Source organism: Diplotaxodon limnothrissa, linkage group LG6 (assembly GCF_057381915.1).
Source record: "Diplotaxodon limnothrissa isolate DT_005_m linkage group LG6, D_limnothrissa_male_GT1.1, whole genome shotgun sequence".
Classification (NCBI taxonomy): Eukaryota; Metazoa; Chordata; class Actinopteri; order Cichliformes; family Cichlidae; genus Diplotaxodon; species Diplotaxodon limnothrissa.
In genome coordinates this window covers 18,144,152-18,167,716 of record NC_140601.1, presented here as the reverse complement: position 1 = coordinate 18,167,716, position 23,565 = coordinate 18,144,152, and the positions used below count along the sequence as shown (strand labels likewise).

The 23,565-nt window shown below is 40.5% G+C and overlaps 1 protein-coding gene across 1 annotated transcript; it reads left to right on the top strand.

Moving 5' to 3' along the window:
* The first annotated feature begins 1,573 nt into the window (after window positions 1-1,573).
* On the top strand, window positions 1,574-23,565 carry smad1 (SMAD family member 1). The gene is made up of 7 exons (XM_085356888.1): window positions 1,574-1,636; window positions 14,873-15,431; window positions 18,725-18,988; window positions 19,081-19,197; window positions 20,976-21,197; window positions 21,421-21,677; window positions 22,263-23,565. The coding sequence occupies exons 2-7, from the start codon at window positions 15,032-15,034 to the stop codon at window positions 22,404-22,406; spliced, it is 1,404 nt and encodes a 467-aa protein (XP_085213014.1). The 5' UTR covers window positions 1,574-1,636; window positions 14,873-15,031; the 3' UTR covers window positions 22,407-23,565.

The window sequence follows — 23,565 nt, the reverse complement described above, 5'->3', positions numbered from 1 at the left end:
TGATATGCGAATATAAAAGTTAAATTACCTTAATTGGAATATTAGAGGTTAAATTTTGCTCTTCTAATGAGATAAAATTCGATGAAGCCCCATAGAGTCTGTAAAAACTCAGTAGGCTTTTCTCCCTAATAGGACTATAAATGTATGAGGTCTAATGAATGTGCTGCTGCCCTGTGTGTGCGTGTGTGAGGGGAATCCTCTAGCAAATAAAACAAATTTTGGGGACCCTTCCTCCTATCCCTTCTCATTATCATCATCACGATCATCCTCGCCGTCCCTTCCTCCCTCCCTTACACCCCCCACCTCCACCCACCCTCCCCGCTCGCACTGTTTTCCCAGATTTATTCACGTGCGGCTCGCTCCCGCCTCGCTCAGACATTCTGTCGCCAGCGCCGTGACGTCACCTGCGCCAGAAGCCTCCTCCGCTCTGAACGTTTCCCTCCGCCTGTCTTCAAGATAATCTAGTCCTCCTCCCTCCTCCTTACTACACTTTTTAAAATATAATGAAAAAAACAACAACAAAAATCTAAGCCCGTTTTCTGCCAGTGTTAAGTATATTTAAGCCGTCATTGTATGTTTGAGCAAATTATTACACTAATAAGCCTGTGGTCACCCTTTGGACACTTTGTGGCGTTTTTCAACTTATATTTCATATTTTCGAGGATCTCTAATAACATCTACGAGCTCTGACTGTTTAAAAAAAAGACTGTTTAAAGTTTACTTATCATTCAGATAAGATATCGCGCTTTTGTCGCTTTTGTGACTTATTCAGATCTGATCAGATAATGGGTTACTTCCCCTTGGCCCTCATGGTCAATTCAGAGTCTGCGGCACAAGTATGCACAGATTGGGCTCATTCGTGTGCAAGAAACTTTCATGTCCTCTGCAGCTGCTGTCCTGCAGGAAGGCTGTGTTTTCATGTGTCATCGTGCAGTACTCAGTGGGACCCTAAAAAGCGTGCATCAGTGTCTGAGGAGGTGGAGATGGTGGCGTGTATGAGCATGTTCCTGTGCTTACTGTGCTCTTGGGACACGTTTGTTCTCCTGGCTGAACTGTGCTTATCATGTCACAGTCAAAGCGAGAGGGGAAACCGAGAGGTAGGCTTGAAGTTCAGGAGTTCACAGAGAAACCACAGAGATGTGTCACTTAAAAACAGCCTCTCGGAAATATTACTGCTATAGATAAAAGCGAGCTTTTTCAAAATACTTCCCCATTTAGTCCCGATAGATGTCTGTTGTATTGGGGGAGCCAACAGAGTGGTAAAGATTAAAGACTTATTACTTAGACGTATTACTTAGAGACTCTCTTCCCGTCTCCCAAAAACCCCGACATTTCACCTATCTTAACAGACACGTTTTGCAATAAAGAAACCTCACACCTTTGCACTAAAACCGCACCGTTTCGCTATTACATAATCCACTTCCACGCTCTCGATGAAGATGTTAGATGTGCAAAAAGTAGGTCTGCCTCTTGCCGGTGGGGCCGCATCTCGCGGCGGTGTGATACTGGCGCTCGGGAGAGTGTGAGACGGCTCCGCGACTCACTGACGCCAGGCCAAGCAGACCCACAGTCAGGCGGCGAGAGCACACAGGAGGAGCCAGCGACACAGAAACAGAAAGCTACAGAGGAAGAAAAGGTGCGGTAAAGTTTTTCTTTCTTCACAGATTTGTAAATGAAAGCTGCCTTTAACTGTTTTATTTCGGTAACCATAGTGTGCTCGACTCTTTTTTTTTTTTTTAAAGGAAGTAGATCCCAGCGGTTATCCGCTCATCACTGTCAGTTGGCAGCTTCAAACTTTTTTCCCCTCTTTTTGCGCACACTTTATCAGACAGCAGTGGAAATTTAGCCTCAAAGTTGTAAATGTCTTGTACACATCTTTTACAAAAGGGGGGGGGGGGGGGGGAAAGTGGGTAACTTAAGGAATTTAGCAGCAAAGGTTTCGCAGAAATGTTGTAGAAGCGAAGCTTTTCGTCTAAAAGCTAAACTCCCTTTAATTCCCCTTAAATCACCATAAAGAGTTCACCGGGACGAGGTCTTCCGTATTTAACTATGTAATCCATTTGCAGCTGGGAATGATGATTATTGTGCTATTTTTAAACTACGGCTTTTTCTTCTTTTTCTTTTTTTTTGCTTTGCTTTTTTTGGGTGGGGGGGGCATGCATTATGCGGATAAACGGGTGGTCTTTCTGTGTCATATGTTGTTATTTTTCTTCATCAATTAGCTGTTTAGTCTGTAACATAAAAAACAAATGGAAGAAATGGCCACCAGTCGCCCGAGGGCTTCATCTTGTTCTGTGTAGAAATTAGTTTACGGTGACATTGAACAGAAAAGGAGCCAAGCTTCTCCTCTTGAGAAGCAAGAAATTGGGGGTTTAGCAAGTGTTCTTTTCCCCGTGATAAACGACTGAAAATGCTTGATAAACTTATCAAGACTACTCTTTAAGTTTCTGATGATCACCTAATTAATTAGCTAAATCTCTTGATTTAAAACGTTACACACTTGAAATGTATCATATTTGGATGCCACTAAACGATATATCACTCTATAATCAGTAAACACGTATTACACCTTGCCATTTGAGGCTTTAAAAAAGTATATTGTTGTAGTGTTAATGTATGCAGACTTAACGTGGCTGTTCAGCTGGTGCACTTCAGAGGACAGTGTCCCCATGTGTTTACGAATTTCTGCCTGTGTGAGTGTGCATGTGAGGGAAGATTGCAGAGGGAGGCAGAGACCTACAACAACTAGAGCTAGCTCTCTTGACATTATTGAAGATGACATATCAGATTACTCAAAGGACAGGAATTTGTCCTTGTCTGTGATCGCATTCTCAGTATGTTGTGCTTTAACTTGTATTTACGCTTTTTTTCCAGCTTAAAAATAAGCATGAAGCCTCTTGAATGTGACTGTCATTATCAGAGGCTTTTATGAGCTTGATATCTGCATCAGTGAACGCAAAGCATGATATTTTCTATCATCCATTCACTATAACAGCTGCTGGTAACTAGTAAACTGCAAGGTCTCCATACGTTGCAGGTTTTCCTTTATGAGAGACTTAAACCAATATAAACTCTTTAGTTGACAGTTTTAGATAAGCACTGTTCTTCTTGGATAAATAGAAGAAGAAACATGACAGATTTAAACCTTAAGTCTTGTGTCCCTGTGTCACTGTATGGTTGGGATAACATGTCTGCTATGTGTTGGAGCGAAGTGTCCACCCTAACACAACACAAACCCAACGCTGAGTTCCGAACATGTTTGAAATAGCACCATGAAAACCCATGTGTTTGATAGTTATGTCTGCTGTGGTAGACTGACATGTCTGGGATGCAAAGAATCTGATCCCAGTTCAGTCTCGTCAGAGTCTGAACCATCCTGACACTTTTGGTGCAGGTTTCTAGAGTTTTCTGTATCAGCATTGGAAGGATGCTGAGCAGTGGATGTGTTGGTGACTTTTAGGAGCCCCTCAGGTCAATGCCATGACTGTGATTACTTCGGGGTTTGCTCTTAGACTGTTGTGTTGATTGGTTCTAGGTCTAGCTGTTCGGCGTTAATTCTAGGGCTGCTCATTTATAAAGTCATTTCTCACGATTGCCATAGTGGCTTCATTGAACTTAAAATTATTTTTAGAGAATGACAAAAGTATTGTAAGTGGGACTGAAAGCCAAATTGTTAGTGCAGCACAATAACTCTTGTTTTAAATATAGTTTGAAGCCAAAATTGTAATTAAAATTTGATTAATTGTACATGTCCACCTAATGTTGTTTGCAACCAACTGAAGTAGTTATTAGGGAGCCTGGAAAAACGAACTCATCATATTTTACAGCAGATATGTTACTTTATGTTAGCCACAAGGTGCACAATGCAGTTATGCAAAGATATGCTGCTTTTGCAAGACTGTACAACAAGGAAAGTTTGACAGGTTAATTATATATATTTTTCATGTAAAATGTCCTGTTCTATATTTATTTATTTATTTATTGCATAAAATTGCTAAACTGGGCAGCTTTTTTTGTTTGGCCGAGAGTCCAAAGATATTTAGCTTGCAATAATATGAAACTAGGGCTGAACGATATATCGCATTTGCGATAATATCGCGACATGATCAAGTGCAATTTTCTAACCGCAAAGGCTGCGATTATACTCTGGACATGTCCAAATTCATGGGCTGCATCCTCCTGAGGCCGCATTTGTAGACCGATTACGTCACAGCGACGCGCCGAAGGCTGTCCAAATTACTACCATATCCCAGAATTCATAGCGCGGCCCAGCCAAACTCCAGTTTCCAGCAATGGCGGCCGCTACTAAGTTTTAAAATTACTCATACTAATCTTTCTGGGTCACAAAATAAACTTTTAACATATTTTCAGGCGAGAAAGTAGTTGTGTAAACATCAAATATCTGCTCGGTTTATCAAGATATCGCATATTTGCAAAAGTGCTTCGACGTTTTCAGAGGCGTCTGCTACCCACCAGCTCGACAGCTAGCCGGGAGCTCGAGGGTTACTGATGCGGCCGAGAACGGCACAACTCCCGGCACATCATTTTCAGATCACCGCGGAGTTTCGCTGCTCGGGTTAAACGTAATATATAAGTCACTTAGACAACCTAAAAATGTTATTGTTGGGCTTTTTTCAGTGTTTTGTTTGTTCGTGAGTAAATCGGTTTGGCTGAGATTAAAGTTATTAGATTAGATAAAATAAAACTTTATTAATCCCCCGGGTGGGTTCCTCCTTGGTTTTCACACAGCTGACTAAACGTCAAACAGAAAACTTATTAAACAGAAGTATGAGACAGTCGAGAATTTACACCAGTGTCTGGTTATATTTTAGATAGCAAGAAGCAGACGGCCGAGTTTATTAAACTCCACCGAGACAGCGGTGACGCTAATCAGAACTAGACCGTCCAATTTCACGCCTTTAAACTTTAAAGGCGTGTTTGTGTGTGTGTTTATACAATTGCTATTATGTTTGCACTTTATGTGTAATGTTACTGACTGCAGAGATCAGTAAGATGTGTGTATTTTTTATTTATTAGTTTTATTTATTTAATATTATTTTTTAATTGAATGACAGTCTAGTAGTTCACAGATGTCGAAAAACTGAGTGTGGTAAAGCCACAGATTTTTTTTATGTATATTTCTGCAATCTGCACATTGTACTGACTTTCATTTTAATGTTTACACCAGGGTTCCTTGTCACCACTTTATGCTCAGATGTTTGTAAGCTAAAAATAAACTATTGTGTATGTTCAAATATACTGTTGTGATTGAAGAAGTTAAATAAAAATGTCAGTCATCAATTCATGCATCACCTCATGTCATCATAACAGAGGTCTGTCTTCCAGGAAAGAACAGTTTAAAATTAATGTAATATAGTATTGGCCATACTATATGATGTATTGCTTGTCTTTGTTTAATAATACAGAAGACAAAGACCTTAAAAAATAATCGCATATCGCATCGCAATCGCAATATTGGGGCAAAAAATCGCAATTAGATTATTTTCCATAATCGTTCAGCCCTATATGAAACTGATAATTGTAGGACATCTGACTAAGAAACTGGAACCAGAGATATTTTAGCTCTTTCTTTTCTTTTTCTTTTTTTTTAACGACATGATTTAAATGACAAGTACTTTAAGTATTTTTCTTAGTACTAATGTTGATTTCTCAAAAGGATGTTAAAAATGACAGCTGGTCTCCTGTTTTAAAAGCGATTTGTTGGCTCATTAAAAAAAAATAAATCCTAGCCTCGTTGTTAGAAATGGTATTCGTAAAGTAGCCTGTAGTGTATCCTTGTAGTGTCACGATTCACATAGTAATGCCCCTTGAAGGCTCTTGATGTTGAAGTACTAGCTGAAGAGACCAGATATGTGAGTGTTCTTCATATCTCTTCCTCCCCAAACACTCAGCCTGTCTTAGATCTCAGGCTTCACCATCACTCTCACTTTTTTCCTTCTGTCTCTGCATCATTCCTCCTTTCTTCCTCTCGCTTTATCTATCACTCTCTTCTTTCCTGCACTCCACGGTTTATAGCCAGTGACTCCATTGAGCGGGGGTTAATGGAGGCCCTATCCAGGACCCTGCTGATAAATAATGTAGCTTCTTTATAATGCTCCATCCCCAGGGAGGGTCCAGAGAGCATCATTACTGCCTGCTCATCCTACACAGCCCAGGCCTAAATTGATTAACAGACACTGGAGCAGTGCAAAATGATCCATGGGGCTAGTGTAGTGGCGAACAGCTCGCACCAGGTGGGTTAAAGCCTTCCCCTGTCAGTGTCGCATCATCCCACTCTGTGCTCCCATTAGCCTCAGTTTCTGTCCAGTGGGCTAACTGATGGCCATAACAAGCTACCGCTAACACAATAGTGAGAGAGCATTGCTCAGACTTGGCTATAGGTAATGTTTTTATGGAGCTGTTTAAATGATAGTATCCGTTTCCATTTTCATAGAGGAGAGAGCAACGGCCAAGGCCACTGCAGGCATCTTTCTTTAATGCCTGTGTCACAGATTAGAGATGATGCTCAAAGTTTGATGGTTACATAGAAATTTGAAGTATGGATCATGTGTGGATTGAGTTCATTTAATAATTTATTTGGTTAAAATGTGTTTGAAATATTAACCTGAATGTGAAATCCTATGACATTCTCCCCATCTGCTTGCTAAGTGATGATGTAACAATCCTATTTAATTTAATTTTTTTTTCCTGCATTGCATTAATTTGCGCTTAAAAACATTCCTGCAGCATGTTCCCAAATAAAGCCTGGTGGGTTCTCCATGTATGGCTTATTTACACAATAGTTGTAGTACAGATTATACTGTATGTTCTACTACTGTTTACACTCACCACTGCAATTTTGAATTGCAAAGTCAGGTTTGGTGTGACTTCTCCAACTGAAGTCAAACTTCAGGAGGCACTTCAGCTAAAAATTCATTTAATAATAATAATAATAATAATAATGAGATGAAGAAGAATCTGGAGATGTTCATTCTATCAGCAAAATGCCAGAGTTTTTGGATGAAATCTTTATTATAATATCAGTGACACACCTGTAAAGTTTTATTTGCACGTAGATAGGCACATGTATACTCACCAAATTACTCAACATCACCTATGTTATAGTTCCTGGTACAGTAGAGTTTTCCAGGACCACATAAAACCACACATACATGACAAAAACAATACCAGATATACTGTTGCTGCAGGTCATAAATACTTTTCAGACACTTATTTGGAAAGTTGGTTCACAGAAAGGCCGTTATGTCATACAGGCATCCTAGTCCATACATAGATATAGGAGGAGGGGTGCATTGGCGCCTTTTTGTTTTGACTGCCTCACAGAAAACTCCAAACTAGCATTGTCCAAAGAAGAAACACAGTGCCATATCAGGGCCTTTAAATAAGCATGTGGTCAGGCTAGCAGTCGGATGTTATTGACTGCCAGGGCTGGAAATATCTCAGAGACATAGCCTCCATCTGCAGCTGAATGACAGTACAGGATTGTTAGGTTTGCTCCAGATGTTACTGTACAAAGCTTTGTGGAATCCTCCATCTGAAATGCATTAAAGTTAGTCTTTGTGCAGTTAGTCCTGAGCTTGTACTAATAGCACTGGTTGTTACTGAGAGACCATCAAAGACGCTCTGTGGCTGGATATGAATCAGAATAACTTCTTATATGTCTGGGTGGTGACCCTGACAGAAATAAGATGATGCTGATGTTTACCTTTTGAACAGTGTGGGGTTTTGTTTTTTGTTTTTGACACAGCATCCTCAGCTCTCGCGTAAATGTTTTAATTTTTTTGAAAATGTGCTCAGTCAGATTTGCTTTAGACAAGGCCAGCATAGAGATATAGTGTATGTCAGCTTTTAGAGATTTTTAATTTGTATTGATAGTTATGTGAACGGATGAGGTTATGCTACAACAGCAGCAGGCAGCCAGTAACAGCAAAGGTTTTTTTCCCCATTTTTTTTATTTCAGTTTTTTTAGACCAAGAGAAATGCGTCATACATTTTAGGTTTAAAACAAGCAAGACAAGTGTCAGAAGTTTGGTCATATGTATGTTCTTTTTACTTGGTGTTTGATTAACAAAACGTGTAGGGGTGGGGGTGGGGGGTGTAAATTAAGAGTTGGTTTTGATTACCGTATTTTCACGACCATAAGACGCACTGTACTAAAAGACGCAGTCTCAGTTATGTGTGCCATTACTGTATTTAACACACACATAAGGCGCACTGGATTATAGGGCGCATACAAGTACCGTATGCGTATTTAAAAATAAAGCGGGAGCAAACCTGAGTTCGGTACCTTACTCACATTTCTATTACCGGTAATCGTCATCATCAACAACACACAAGCATACAAGTGTGCGTATTTAAAAATAAAGCAGGAGCAAAACAAAGTTTGGTACTCACATTTTTATCATCAATCAAACCCATCGAAGTCCTCATCCTCTGTGTCTGAATTGAACAGCTGTGCTAAATCTCCATCAAACATGCCAAGTTCACTTTCTTCACTGTCAGAGTCACTTTCCGTGCCGTGCGGCTCCTCGGAAATGATGCCGGCTTTTGCCCAGCGGTTGGAGTTCCTTTGTCAGGCCTCCCGGAATGACAGCAAGCTCACAGTTCATTTGTTTCACTAGTTTTTTCACATCGGCTGTGAGATGGGCACGCATAGAGTCACAGATTAAGAGCGATGGTGATGCGTGGAAAAAACCACCTGGTCTCATACACCTCCCTCAGCCACTCTTTCATCATTTCCTCATCCATCCAGCCCTTTTCATTTGCCTTAATGATGATTCCTGCTGGAAACTTCTCTTTAGGCAAAGTCTTTCGCTTTAAAATCACCATAGGCGGCAGTTTCTGTCCATTAGCATGGCAGCCAAGCACAACAGTAAAAGAAGACTTTTCATACCCCGTTGTGCGTATCGCTACCGTGCTGGTCCCCTTCTTCTCCACAGTGTGACTCACCGGGATGTCAAAAGTGAGCGGGACCTCGTCCATGTTTGTGATGTGGCTGGGCTGGATGTTTTTGTCGCCGATGTGTTTGCTGCAGTAGGAGCGGAAGATGGCCAGCTTTTCCTTATAATCCGCTGGAAGTTGCTGCGCTACCGTAGTCCTGGTCCGGATGGAAAAATGGCACCGTTTCATAAAACGAAAGCACCAAGACGGACCTCCTTGGAAATGTTCAATGTTCATCTCTTCAGCTAGTGAAACTGCTTTTAGCCGAATGGTGACCGTCGAAACGCTTCTCCCACTCGTTCTTTGCTCGATGATCCACCGCTCAAGTCTTTCCTCCAACTTGGGCCACCTCGCCTTATGTCCGCGGAAACTCAGCTGCGTTTTCTTGACCTGCCGGAGCTTGTTTTCTAGCTTCCTCCATTTGCGAACCATCGATTCGTTAATCTTAAATTCTCTCACGGCTGCTCGATTTCCATGTTCCTCCGCATAGCTGATGGCCTTCAGTTTAAACTGTGCTTCATAAGCGTGTCTCTTTGCCATTTTCAGGGTTGTTAAAACAACGATGTTCCACATAATGCACATGTGCGATTGTCCGGTATATACGATCAACGCCCACACTTCACCCTTTAGCGTTCTCATGGTGTTCTCTACTACGTCCTCCTTACAACACACAGGGCGCACTGCGCTACAGGGCGCGCCGTACTTTTTGAAGAAAATCTAAGACTTTTAAGTGCGCCTTATGGTCGTGAAAATACGGTATATTCAAATATAAACTATTTATAGAAACCTTTTTTTCTTCCTTTTCCTTTTTCTCTGATTTATTTTATTTATTATATCATTTATTATATTTACCTTAAGCAAGCCACTAGTTAATGTAGGGTGCAGTCGGTGTGGATTACTTAAAAGACCCCCAGGACAGTTGATGATGTCACCTTAATCTCATTTTGTAAGCAAAACAATTATTTGAATAAGTCAGTTTTTTTTTTGTTTTTTTTAAAAATACTGTTATTAGTAGTAGTAAGAATTTTAGCTGAATTCCCAAGTTTTGGTAAGAATTGTACTTGTCATTAGGGCTGCACGATTTTGCATAAAATGAGAATCACGATTTTTTGGCTTAGAATTGAGATCACGATTCTCTCACGATTTTCTTTTCCAGTATAAATATTTATTGCACTTATTAACTGCACATCAACTTCGTAACAGCTGAGACTGAACATAAAAACAATAAATAAACATAAAAACAACAAATGTCTCACGTTTTGTTGTTGCCGCAAAATGTTGTACTGCTTGAAATTCCGTGTCCACCGTTGCTCGACACTGCGTGTATAGAGCAGGTAGTGCAACAATAGAAAAATAGTTGCGGGACGGCACTGTGTAGCGTTTGTCTAGGGTGTTGATCATTTTCCTAAATCCCTCGTTTTGCACAGTGTTGATGGGAGCCATATCTTTGGTCAGGTGATAAGTAATAGCCTCCGTAATTTCTTTGTGCCTGCGGGAGATCGACGGGTATGGGGAAGCGCTGTATAAGGTTCCCGTTATTGATGTTTGGGTGGTTGACCGGGACGGATTTTCTCCTGTCACTTTCTCGTCATCCCTGACGTGCTCTCCGTTGTTTTTTCCCTGCTAATTTTAGCATCACATGGCACAGCTTCTGTGTCACGTGGTATAAGGCTCCGCCCTTGTCATTTGTTGAGTAGGAAGAGTGAGCGCTTGTTTTTATGCAGATTACGTCCCGGATCAAAATGCGGTACAATCGTCGTCGTCTTTTTTTTTTTTTTTTTTTTTAAATCGTTGTCAATTGGAAATGAGATTGCACATAAGTATGAATCGAGATCGCGATTTTCTAACGATTAATCGTGCAGCCCTACTTGTCATTGTATATATTTTTTTTATTGTCATTTTAATTTCTTTTTAAAATAATTTTTTCATTTTCATGTTTGCATGCAAGGAGGGAGGGCTACTGGGGCTAGTCCTGCCAATGTTAGCCACACAGAAAACTAGTCTGACATTGTGTGTGTGTTTAAAAATGCAGTGGTCCTCATTTCAGTGACATTTAACCTAATTTTAGTAGTATAATTTGTTTTGGGATTTTTTTTTAAAGGTGGTAGTTTTATTCTGTGTGTAATTATTATCAAGGCAACATTAGCAAAGGCACAAGACCCGCAGAAAAACTTTCGATAGATGAGTATATTCAATATATTGCCCACCCCTAGCTACCAGTGTACATTAAATTATAGTCAGTTATTTGTTTGTTTTTCCTTGTTTAAAAAAACAAGTAAAATAGTAACTAGGATTATTACTAGTTATAATTTGGTGGTATTTTTCAGGGGCAGAAGTTCAGAATAGTTATGAAAATACAGGTATCCGTAGAATTTACTAAAACCTTAAATGCCAAAGCCTCCTGATGCTTGTTGTGTTAATAAAGTTGACCCCCTTGACAAAACTAAGATATTGTGAGTACACAATGCCATCCACTTTATTCAAATGTTAATTTTAATTACCTAAAAAAAATTCACACCTAGTTTTTGCTTTTATGTAACTGTAACAGTCTTGGTATTAATACGTGTTCCTCATAAATAGAAGAGTTAGTTTGCAAATGAAATTAGGGGTAACATGACAGAAATCTAATTTGACTTCAGTGAGAAGAGAGGCCACACCCAAGGATTTTCTTTTACCCCTCCTTAACTGTTTCACTACAATGAAAAGATGTTCATTGTGAAAGAGCCTGAGGGGAAAAAACGAGTCAGGGATGGTCAATTCAGGAAACATTTTTTGTTTTCCATCCTGCACCTGTGGAAAAGCCTGCAAGTCTCAGCAGAAGGAAGTGATGTCACTGTTGTTCAGGCGATGACACATAAGAAGATAAAACTCCACAGCTTGTTTCCTGTTTCTGTTAAGGTGGCGAGTCTTTTGTCAATATAAAGGTGTAGTTTTCCCACCATATGCCCCGTCCTTTCAATGATTGTAGCTTTGTATTACTTTTTAGATGAGCCAATTATATTCAAGTTAATTTTAGTTGTAACTTGCAGCTTTCCAGTCAGTGTGGTTGGCAGTAGTAAGTGTCCACGGCCTCCACAACACATGCACACAAACACACACACTGTAAATAGCACCTGTTCGTATCAAACGTCCCAGCCCAGATGCCAGTATGAGGTAGCTTACATAGGCAGTAGTTGTCAAAGATAGAAATCACTATTCATCCCATAATCTGAAGGGCCAGGAATAACTACAGAGCAGTCTTAATGATGTATTTGTTCCTGCTCCTAGGAAATCCAATATACTGCAGGCTTTACTGTCAGAGTGATGCACACTCGCCCACGATCGGTTACAGATAAACGCTGGTGGATTCCTGACACGCTGTTTATTTGATTCAAGGATCACATTTGAACATTCATCCTCAGCCAAACCTCAACCATAACTCTGTTTTATCTGCCTAATTGCATTCAGGCATAACTTGAAAAGAAGGTGGAACGAGGAGTGCTGAATGTGCTCTTGTTTTCCCTTTCAAAAGCCAAAATGTGTGTACCTTCTGACTACTGAATTGCTCCCGTGGGACCCCAGTGAATAGGCACATTTATACTGGGGTTCACATGCACTTCCTTTTTATTGTCCTACGCATGGCCAGATTCCTGCCCAGAACCGGTGTGCAGTGTTAAAGCTTTTTTTGATTGCTCGCCTCATCAGGTTACTCATTAGAGGTTTCCTTCCTCTGAAATCTGAAAGACAGCCTTTTAAAACTCATATTGGATTTTATCAAGCACACACTATTTTACCTAGCAAGTTGTCTTTGCACTGTTGAATCATAAAATCTCATAGTATGTACACAATATGTTTAATCTTCTCTGAAAATTAAGCTGAGAAACAAGATGAGAATAAGAGATAAGAAAGAAAATAATTCTAAAAGCCTTGATCATATCGGTGTGAATCAATATGCTGTCATATTGCACTTCCACAGACACACAAACATTTATTTGTTTGGTTATCTAACAAGCACAGTCTCGATAGTCTCTGGGTAGGTCAGAGTAAAATATACAAATGGCCTTCAGAAAAGCAACATAATACACTAAAAACGCATGATAATAAGTTTACCTGGAAACCTGGAATTAAATAGTTTTTAATCTTTGATTTGCCAACCCCTGACTAGGGATGGGTACCGGTGTCGTTCTGACATAAACGGTAGTAACCAGACCGAAAAGCAGCGCACATTTCGGTGCTTTATTTCGGTGCTTTTTTTCCCTGAGCTGTGATACACTTCTAGCCAATCATTTTACGTTTCCGAGGATAGTAGGCGGGCCCAGGTACGTACGTTCTGTTAGAGCAGAGCTACAGATTAAAAATGTCCAAGGCGAAGCGGTCAAAAGTCTGGCTGTACTTCACAGCAAAATATGCAAACTCAGCAGCCTGCAACAAGTGCTTTAAGCTGATACTGTGATACTGTCAAAGGAGGTAACACCTCAAATCCGATGAAACACCTGGCGACGCATAGCGTTTTTTTTTAAAAGCCCAGAAATGCGCCGTATTTGATAGCTTGCTGCGAGACCTCACGCCGTGCAGATCTACTGCGGGTGGGTTGCCTGTTATGCAGCATCCCCCAAAAACCCGAAGAGTAGAGTCCTGGCCCCTAGCCCTGCCAGTGTAGCAGAAATGATGACGGATGATGATGGCAGCAGCAGCCGTTCTTCTCTGCGTGAGTAGCTTAATGTTGTTCGTGTGTAATTTACGTTGAGTAGGCTAACCACGTTATTACATTAATGCATGTAAGGTGAACTAGCAAACATCATCATAGCTACATGCGGCTGTCTTCTTGTTTGATGGCAGATGCTCCCTTCACCCTGGCCAAAAAGGCTAAAATGACCAAAGAAAAAGTGGAAAACAGTTAAACATGAGAGGTTTTGGACAAAGTTTGTGTTTTTTCCATTGTTTAAGCACTGCTTCCAGCCAAGAGTGATACCATATATGCCCCATAGCTGCAGAAAAGGCTAACATTGTTATCTTTTTACAAAAAACAGCTGAACATGAGAGGTTTTTGGACCAATTTTGTGTTCTCCATTCTTTAAGCACCGTTTAAGCACCGGCACCATTTCAAAAGTACCGATTTGGCACCGGTATCGGATAAAACCTAAACGATACCCATCCCTACCCCTGACTGCATTACATGATGCAGCTGTTTCTGTTGAAGTTGCACACTTTAAATAAAGTTCTTGACTAAATATGACCTTCATGTTTGTTTGGGAAAAAGTGTATTTAGTAGTCGATGAGTCTAATCACGAAAGTAATTGACATTAATTTCAAAATCTGATTTTGTTTGAAAATATTTAATATAATTTTAATATTGACAGAACTTGCTGGCTTTTACCTCTCTGATATATGGATATTCTTTAATTTCTGCTATTATTGACTGAATATAATCATTTGTTCCACAAAGATTTAGGCAGCACTATAATGTAATAAAATACCTTCTCCAGGTGTTTTGCCATATTGCACGGCTGCTTCTCTCTGTGGGATGTGCTAACTTTGCACATATAAGAAGTGTTCTCCTGTAAATGACATCAGTAATTGGTGGTAATGTGACAAGACAGGACAGGAAGCTATTGGGAGAATGTCTGGTTAGGGCTGATGATCAGAGGAGGGTGTCCTCTGTGACTCTCCAGCTCTTTTCCCAGAACCCATGACTGATATGACCAGACCAGCTGTATGGGTGAAATCATTGCTTGCTTCATTGCTTACACGAGCAGGTCTGTTAGTGCCGTTAAAGAGGAGGAGGAGATTTATGTTCATGTTTTGTAGTTGCAGCAGCTTTGTGAAACGGGCAGGCAGTGACGTGTACATCTTTTTGTGAAGGACTTTAACTTACACTTATGTAAGTTATGCTTATACTTCTTAACTCACACTTCTTTTTATTTTTTTCTAGTGACTCTGAAGAGGACCTTGTCTTGCATCTTGGAAGCCAAGGGTTTTAACATAAGAAAACAAACAAATAATATTTAAATCTTTGTGTTCAGAGACTGGACAGTGTCCAACGACTGGTTGCGCTTCCTTTAGGAGTGGGGAGGAGGGCGGCTTGGCCAACATGAATGTCACTTCGCTCTTCTCCTTCACCAGCCCAGCCGTGAAACGGCTGCTGGGTTGGAAGCAGGGAGATGAGGAAGAGAAATGGGCAGAAAAGGCAGTGGATGCTCTGGTTAAGAAACTGAAAAAGAAAAAGGGAGCCATGGAGGAGCTGGAGCGGGCTCTCAGCTGCCCGGGTCAGCCCAGTAACTGTGTGACAATCCCCCGCTCACTGGATGGACGGCTGCAGGTGTCTCACAGGAAAGGCCTGCCCCACGTCATCTATTGTCGGGTGTGGCGCTGGCCTGACTTGCAGTCCCACCATGAGCTGAAAGCGCTGGAATGCTGCGAGTACCCCTTTGGCTCCAAACAGAAGGATGTGTGCATCAATCCCTACCACTACAAACGAGTGGACAGTCCAGGTGAGTGAAATCCCGAGGTAACTTGAACGGCATGCCTCTACACTGACCTTAATACCTGTTTAAGATGTGCAGACTCTTTGACAGTGTTGTTATAAATTTTACATTTCACTCTTAAAGGTACTCAAAACTCGGATACTTTGCAATTTAAGTATAGATGACGGCATGAGTCAAGGTAGAGGAATTGCTTTCATGAGAGAAAAGATTGAAAGTATAATACAAGTATTCTAACTGTAAAATGAACAAAAAATCTACACATTTTTAAATTCAAGGACACTTGGGCCTAGTGGTTTGGATTAATGGTGATTTCCTGGTTTGGTTTTCCTGGCCATCTCATATTTATCATGACAAAATAACTATTTAAAACTTTTAGGATCCTCAAGTTTCTATATTTTCCTTTCATCAGTTCCTTTAATCAGTTCTGTATATTTTTTGTATGTTGTTTTAGTTACCTTCCTGTTTTCTGACAGATTTTGTCCCTAACCAGAATATCCACACAACTTTTTATTTACATGGATGATCATAGAGAGATGACATTTTTTTTAAATTATTATTATTATTATTATTATTATTAAGGAGAAGTTCAGGAGGCTGGCCACATGGAAAGCGGCAGGGCACACACAATTAGATTTAATATATATATATATATATATATATATATATATATATATATAGAGAGAGATATATATATATATATAGAGTAAAAAAAAAAAAAACCAAAACAATAAAAATGACTTTACAAAGAATAAAAATAAAGATCTCAGGTAAAAAAAATAAACTCAGGATAATGTCTTTTTGTACTACCCGAGTTTGAGTTATTTCCTTGCCTAGGTTTGTCCACTGCTTTGGGGTTCTACCTGCAAAAATAAGACAAATCAAACACAAACTGGCCTTTTACTAAACACAAAATGAAAGTCAGCCGACAAGATAAAAACAGCTGTCTGCATGGTGCTGTGTGGGTGTGTATGTATGTAGCAGAAAATTCCATCTGGGCAGAATGAGGGCTTTGTTTTGGGCATGCTCAGTACTGCAGGTTCTACTTTTTTTTTTTTTTTATCTTGAACACATGTAGACATACAGGCAGACACACTCTCAAACTTGGACGCATGTCACAAAAATTAGAACGCACACGCACACACACGTATGACTGCAGGCAGTTTCTCCAACGATGGCTGGAACAGGAAGATACTTAGTCTCTCACAATAGGAGGAAAGAGTTATTGGCTGCCATACAGACACTTTCTTTTCACAGCGGGTGGAAGAAAGGGCTAAGGTGATTTAACCCCACAGCACCTGTCTGGCCACACGACTCCCCCCCACAACAAACACCACAACACACCCTATTTTTCCTCTATTAACCCAGCCCACCTACTCAAACACATCCTGCCAATTTCCCTTCAACCTTATACATAAAAGCACAGCTGTCTGACTGCTCCACAAATAGCCTGTAAAATAAACATTTATTTATATATTGATCCATTGGCCTATTGCAGCACATTCAGGCTACCTGCAGGAATATAGACAGCAACCCGAGTCTCATCTAAAGTTTCACCACTAGCTTTATTTATCTGCAGAGGTATTTATAGACACAAGTGGAGTGTATATCTGTGGTTTCTACTGCACCTGAACAGCCTTCAGCCAGGATATTTACCCCAAGTGATGAATTCCACAAGAACAGCTTGCTTCAAAATGTCTTTTTAGTGCAGAAACCTGAGAGTCTGGGCCAATACTGCTGGCTAAGACTTACTGCCTGGAAGCTGACATTTGAAATGCGTAGCGACATCTGTGCGCAGAATGTTGAGTCATGGAAAGTGCCAGAAACAGATTTCCTTTGTTGTGCTGGCATCAAATAACTTATTGAGTTCAGATGTATCTTTTTCTACGTGGGTAGAGCTTGATATGATGAGCACTTAAAGTAATTATCTTTCTTTGTTTTTGTTTTTTTGTTTTTTAAGATTGGGATTAATGAAGAATTTACCTCAGTGGGTAATTGTGGTGTTAGATAAATCATAACCTCGCTCCTTCTTACCTTTCTGACCTGTTAACCACCACTTGTTCTGCCCGTTCACTTCGTTCTTCTTCTTTTATCCAGCTTACTGTACCTTCCTTCCGCCTCACCACCATGGGAAGCAGAGCTTTCAGCTGCTCTGCTCCCAGGCTGTGGAACTCTCTGCCCCCAGAAATAAGAAATATTGGTTCTCTCCCCCAGTTTAAATCCCAACTCAAAACTCATCTGTTCAAATCTGCATATTCACTGTGAATCCACTGTTTGTTCATTTTATCTTGTGCTTTTATTTTATTGTTCTTATTTTTCCATTGTTTTACTAAGTGTTTTATCTTATTGTAAAGTGTCCTTGGGTGACTTGAAAGGCGCTCATAAATAAAATTTATTATTATTATTATTATTATTATTATTATCAGCAAAAAAAAAAGACAAAGCATACGTGCATTTCAACATAAATATGTTTTGGAACATCAGAAAATAAACTAAAATAATTTGCCACATGCTTGTTTAATTGTCCCAGACCTCCTTTGGGCCCTACACAATGAGGAATTTTGTAAGAAATAAAAACATTTTTTAGACATAAGCTACATCTACAAGTTACCTTATGAATGTTCTTACGCTACGGTTATGTTAGCCAATTGATCTTTGAGCAGTTCTGCACCAAAATGAAGCCTGTACAAAATATTTACCATTGCTTTACCTTGTACATTGTTCTTGGATCACGGTGATGGATTATTTGTAGCCGTTTGTTGCTGGGTTTCAAAAATAGTGGGTTTGATTCTTGTAAAGGAGTCTCTCTCAGGGCTCATCCCATGACTTTACCCTAGCCAATCATTGGCAAGCAGCCTGACGCCACATTTTCTGCTCAACTCGGCTCTCTTGGAACCTTGGTCGAGTAGATATTGAAAAAGCAGTCAAAGGCACTTCTAAATTTGTTTGTACGAGTAAATTGATTTGTGCATGAAAGGTTTGTAAGTACGATTTATGTACTCATTTGTGTTTACATACTGTTAGTAAATGAGGCTGAATGACTGCTGTCGCAGCTGTTTTGGCTGGCAGATTTTACATCTCCCAGTTTATATCAATATGTCATTTTCATCCACCTCTGATCTGAAGCATGGGAAAAAAAAAATCTCCTACCTTCTTTATAGATGATTAACTATGGGGGGGATTGTAATTTGCAAGAGCTTTAGTGTCACATAATACGACTTTCTAACGGGTGGAGGGAGTCCAATTTAACTCGACTCGGTATATTCTCTCTGAACACCATTTGTTTGTTTCTTCCTCTACAGTGCTGCCACCTGTCTTGGTACCAAGGAACAGCGAGTTTAATGCCAAGCATACGATGTTGCCTCGCTTTCGCAACCCCTTACAACAGAACGAGCCACACATGCCCCAAAATGCCACCTTCCCAGAATCCTTTGGTCAGGCAAACACCTTGCCTTTCCCACATTCACCTGGGAACAGTTACCCAAACTCACCTGGAAGTGGCAGCAGCGTCACCTTTCCTCATTCACCATCTAGCTCTGACCCCGGCAGTCCATTCCAGATGCCAGGTAGTAATTATTCTTCTGTTTTCTTTCTTCTCCTACACTTTTCCTCCACTTTAAAGCTCACTTGACTTTGCTCTGTCTCCTTCCTCATGCAGAGACTCCCCCTCCTGCCTACATGCCCCCAGAGGAGCAGATGAGCCAGGATTGCCCTCAGCCAATGGACACCAACCTCATGGCTCCACCATTGCCCCTGGAGAGTAACAACCGGGCAGGTAACCATGGTAGTTACTGTCTTGCTGGCACACACACACACACACACACACACACACACACACACACACGTTTTGTGTGATATCTGCAAAACACTGTCTGTACCTGCTCACCTTTTTTCTTTATACCGCTTTTTTTTGGGGGGGGTCACATGGAAATGCACAAAGTGAGAGGAAAACTTCAGTGAGGCCACTGTTCTTTATCCTGTCAGATAAAACGGCGTGTGGGCAGGGCATGCTAGTTTACAGTAGGCTTTGTCTGTGGGTGCAAGCTCAAGGGAAGCTCAAAGCCTCAGCAAATTAAGACAGGCCTCAAAGCCGTTTTATGGGGACTATAAAAGCTTAGGCTTATGTCATCTTTGCGGCGGGTAATGACTTAAAACTTGTTAACGATAAGGTTCACTAATTGCCTCCTACTTTTAAATCTAAAATGCGGTGCAGTAATTGCTGCTATCTTGACTTTGTGTTGTATACTTTATTGTGCTAGACAGACAGCAACTGAGCACTGCATTCATAAATGCGTAACAGACTAAGCAGTGGACATGTATTGGACTCCAAAGCCCTTTGATTCAGATTTTATATCTTATAGCAGTAATCATTTCAATCAGTAATCCAAAGACCTGGATTACAGCTGTAAAGAAGTTTGATGGTAGATGATGAGAGGTTTTAAATAAACCTTCAGACTACCCAAATATAGAGGGAACAAAGGTAAATTGTAGGGATTATGCGCTACTAGTCAACTAATTGTTGCTATTGTCACTAGTCTGTACCAAATCTACTAGTTTAATCGGTTTTACATTTTAATTGATACCCAATCCTGGTCCTTATGACTCGACTCAAGATAAGTGGAAGAAAATGGATAATTTAGTGTTTTCTCATTTTAAATTTTAACTTTTAATGATGTGGTTGTCATGAATTTTCGAATAGTGTGCATCATTCATAATGCACGGCACAATGCAACACACTGGTCTAGACCACTGGTCTAAGATATCAGCTGATGTGATCAGGTGATACTCTGGGACTGAACTTGATTTTGACCCTTTTTTTAAAAAAATATTTACTGTTTAGAGTTAAACTCGTAAATGGCTGCACTCTGCAGTTATCTGCTGGTGCAAACGCTGATAAAGCTCTGACTGCTGCCGGAACTTTTGTGTCATTAAAGCTTAGAGATTCTGCCCATGCATCCTGACAGCAGAGCTGTTAAAAGTATTCCTGGCAGTTGGAGTTTGGGGATTTTTTTCCAGTTCTCTTCCACAAGCTGCATCCTGTACAGGGGAGCAGGTTTCTATTGTAGGCCAGTTCTGGGAAAAGGACAGACAAAACACACCTGCTAGCCAGTGCCACGCTACAGAGGAAGTTTGGGAGAAGTATGCGCTTAAATAAACATGATTTATTCCCCTTACAGAGAGAGGGTGAGGCCAGCTGGCACCAGCTTACCCTGAGATACCAGGCTCAGCGAGCATGCTCACGTCCCGTCTTTTGACTGTTTGCCTGCTCAATAAACCCTGGCATGCAGACCACAGTTGGCCTTGACACTTTAGAATACACTGATTTGGGTCAGAATAAATGTATGGAAATGTGCTTGTTTATTTATGGTTATAGGCAACATGGAATAATTTGAATGAAAGAAGAGTCTGAAAGAATTTGATTAAATATTTGGTTTCCTGTCATCAGCTTCTCTGCACACGACTCTTAAATGCCCCTCACAATTGTGCCTGGTGTGAGGCATGTACCGTGTACTCTACTCACTCTAGTGACTTGTTAATGTGTTTCCTGTGCAGATGTGCAGCCTGTGGCCTATGAAGAACCCAAGCACTGGTGCTCTATTGTTTACTACGAGCTCAATAATCGTGTTGGAGAGGCCTTCCAGGCTTCCTCCACCAGTGTGCTCGTCGATGGCTTCACAGATCCCTCCAACAACCGCAACCGATTCTGCCTCGGCCTGCTCTCAAACGTCAACCGCAACTCTACTATTGAGAATACCAGGAGGCACATTGGCAAAGGTACAACATGGAAAACCTGTCGGTGACCAAAATGAAGCAATTGTCGCCAGACTAGCCTAAATCAATTCATGTTGTCAGCAGGAACTGAGATGTGGCGTAAAACGCAACGACAGATTGACTAAACATTCCAGTCTGTTGATTTCAGGTTGACCACACGGATGTTTGTCTTCTTTTGATAAAAGAGACTCATCCACCCTGTTAATACTGTACTACTCTCTATTAGGCGTCCATCTGTATTACGTTGGAGGGGAGGTGTATGCAGAATGTCTGAGTGACAGCAGTATCTTCGTCCAGAGTCGTAACTGCAATTATCATCACGGCTTCCATCCCACGACTGTTTGCAAGATTCCCAGCGGCTGCAGCCTAAAGATTTTCAACAACCAGGAGTTCGCTGAGCTGCTGGCTCAGTCCGTCAACCACGGCTTTGAGGCCGTTTATGAGCTCACCAAGATGTGCACTATCCGCATGAGCTTTGTTAAGGTAGTCTGGTTTGAATTTTCCTTCTAAAAAATTAATGTTTTTGGACGATAGATGTTTAGCTGCTTTTAATCAGTTTTTACCTTTTAAAAAAGGTTTATATGGCTCAGCAGTTGTACAAACAGCTGAGCAGCCACACACACAGTATTTGTTTGATGCTGTGTAACATAATTACAGTTAAGCATGTAACTATGTGCCTGTCTCTATTTTGTGGTTACGCTGTATAATTTTACATTGTTATAAATTAAATTCTCATAAAACTACAATAAATGCACATTAATGTTTACAGATAATCTGTAATTTTAATGTCAGCTGATGGTCTTTCACAGCTGACAGGAGATTTATTATACCATGAAATTTCAGTCAAGCCACACTTAAACTGTGCCCTGTTTTTAAAACTCTGCATTGGAGGGGTTTTTTTTTTTTTGTTTTTTTGTTTTTTTAAAGGCACTTTTTTAAGCTGAAAATTAATTTAAAGTGGTAAAATATCTGGAATGAGACAGTCCAAAAATAATTAGCATTTTCCATTTTCTTTTAAATCACCACCAAATTGTAAGAAAATAAAACCCGTGTTTTTGTGCTTTTCAGGGCTGGGGTGCAGAGTACCACCGCCAAGATGTGACCAGCACACCCTGCTGGATTGAGATTCACCTGCACGGCCCCCTGCAGTGGTTGGATAAGGTGCTGACTCAGATGGGCTCCCCTCACAACCCCATATCCTCCGTCTCCTAGGCTTCACTGTGCTCGGCACTGTGGATGTCCATATCCCAGCATTTTGATTTAAGTAGCAGGAACAGGGGTTAGCTGGTGCCAGACTGGTTTGTGTTTTTGTCAGACTGAAGTTTTGACTGAAACACAAACTGATCCGGGACTTTGAGGTTAGGCGGGTTGTTAAATGGGTTTGTTCTCTACTTGAAGGATGTCTGAATTGGGCACATTTACAGACTGGGAGAGGAGTTAGCAAGGTGAGCGTGATGCAACTGGAAGATACTTGATCTCTGTGACCAACTGTAATAATTAGACCATCATACTCATATTGATGCAAGTATCCTCTTTGATCTTGCTCCCACAACATTTTTTTTCCATCTTTCTACTATTCTGACTCATAACTAGTTTGCATCTAATTCTTCCCTCGGAAATCCTGATATACACATGTAGTCACAATAATTATGGGACATTCCAGGTCACCGAAATGCAGTTGGTTTCTGTTTTCTGTCCAACTGCAGTCAGGTTGGCATGAAATGTGCTTCTGAAATGTAAACTGTTAGCAGGAAAATTTTCATCTCCCGATATGTAAAGAAGTGTGCCGGGTTGTCAAAATGTTTCTTAGATTATAATAAGTGAGAGCAGTTAAAGTTATCTGTATAACAGCAACATAAAATCCACTATTACAAGTAGAAGAATAATATGAGGGCAAAATTTAGGGCCATTTGAGCATTTAGTGTAGGATTTAGTGTGGTGCATGGCACTCAAAGGGCATTTCAGACATAAACAGTTTAAAGTGTTGCTCATCTTGTGTTTCAAATGAATTTTAAGAGGAAAAAACGGATAGTGTTTAGATATATTCACTATTAGATTATGTGCTGTGCAGTCTGGTTTTCAAAGCCTAGTTTGGTTAGTGTAGTGTTACACATTTAAGACTGGTAGCTGAACATGAAATGAAGCGGAGGCAAACACAAGTACAGTGTAGTTTGTCCCCTGCTGTATTCTCTGCAGCTGAATCTGATGTGTCATGCAGAGTCGAGTCGCATTGAGGACATTAATATTTCAGTGACTGCGCCTCATCATCTTATTACATTGAGCAAAACGTGTTAAATGACTGTTATGGGAAAAAGTTGAGTATTCAGATTTTAATCATGACTGAGAAAAAGGGTGTCAGCTACTGACTTCC

What these genes read in the sequence shown, in the direction of transcription:
- smad1 (XM_085356888.1), top strand. Translation starts at nt 15,032, where the DNA reads ATGAATGTCACTTCGCTCTTCTCCTTCACCAGCCCAGCCGTGAAACGG. An exon ending in CAGGAGGCACATTGGCAAAG is followed by an intron (nt 21,198 to 21,420) that starts GTACAACATGGA and finishes ACTCTCTATTAG; the next exon opens with GCGTCCATCTGTATTACGTT. An exon ending in TCCGCATGAGCTTTGTTAAG is followed by an intron (nt 21,678 to 22,262) that starts GTAGTCTGGTTT and finishes TGTGCTTTTCAG; the next exon opens with GGCTGGGGTGCAGAGTACCA.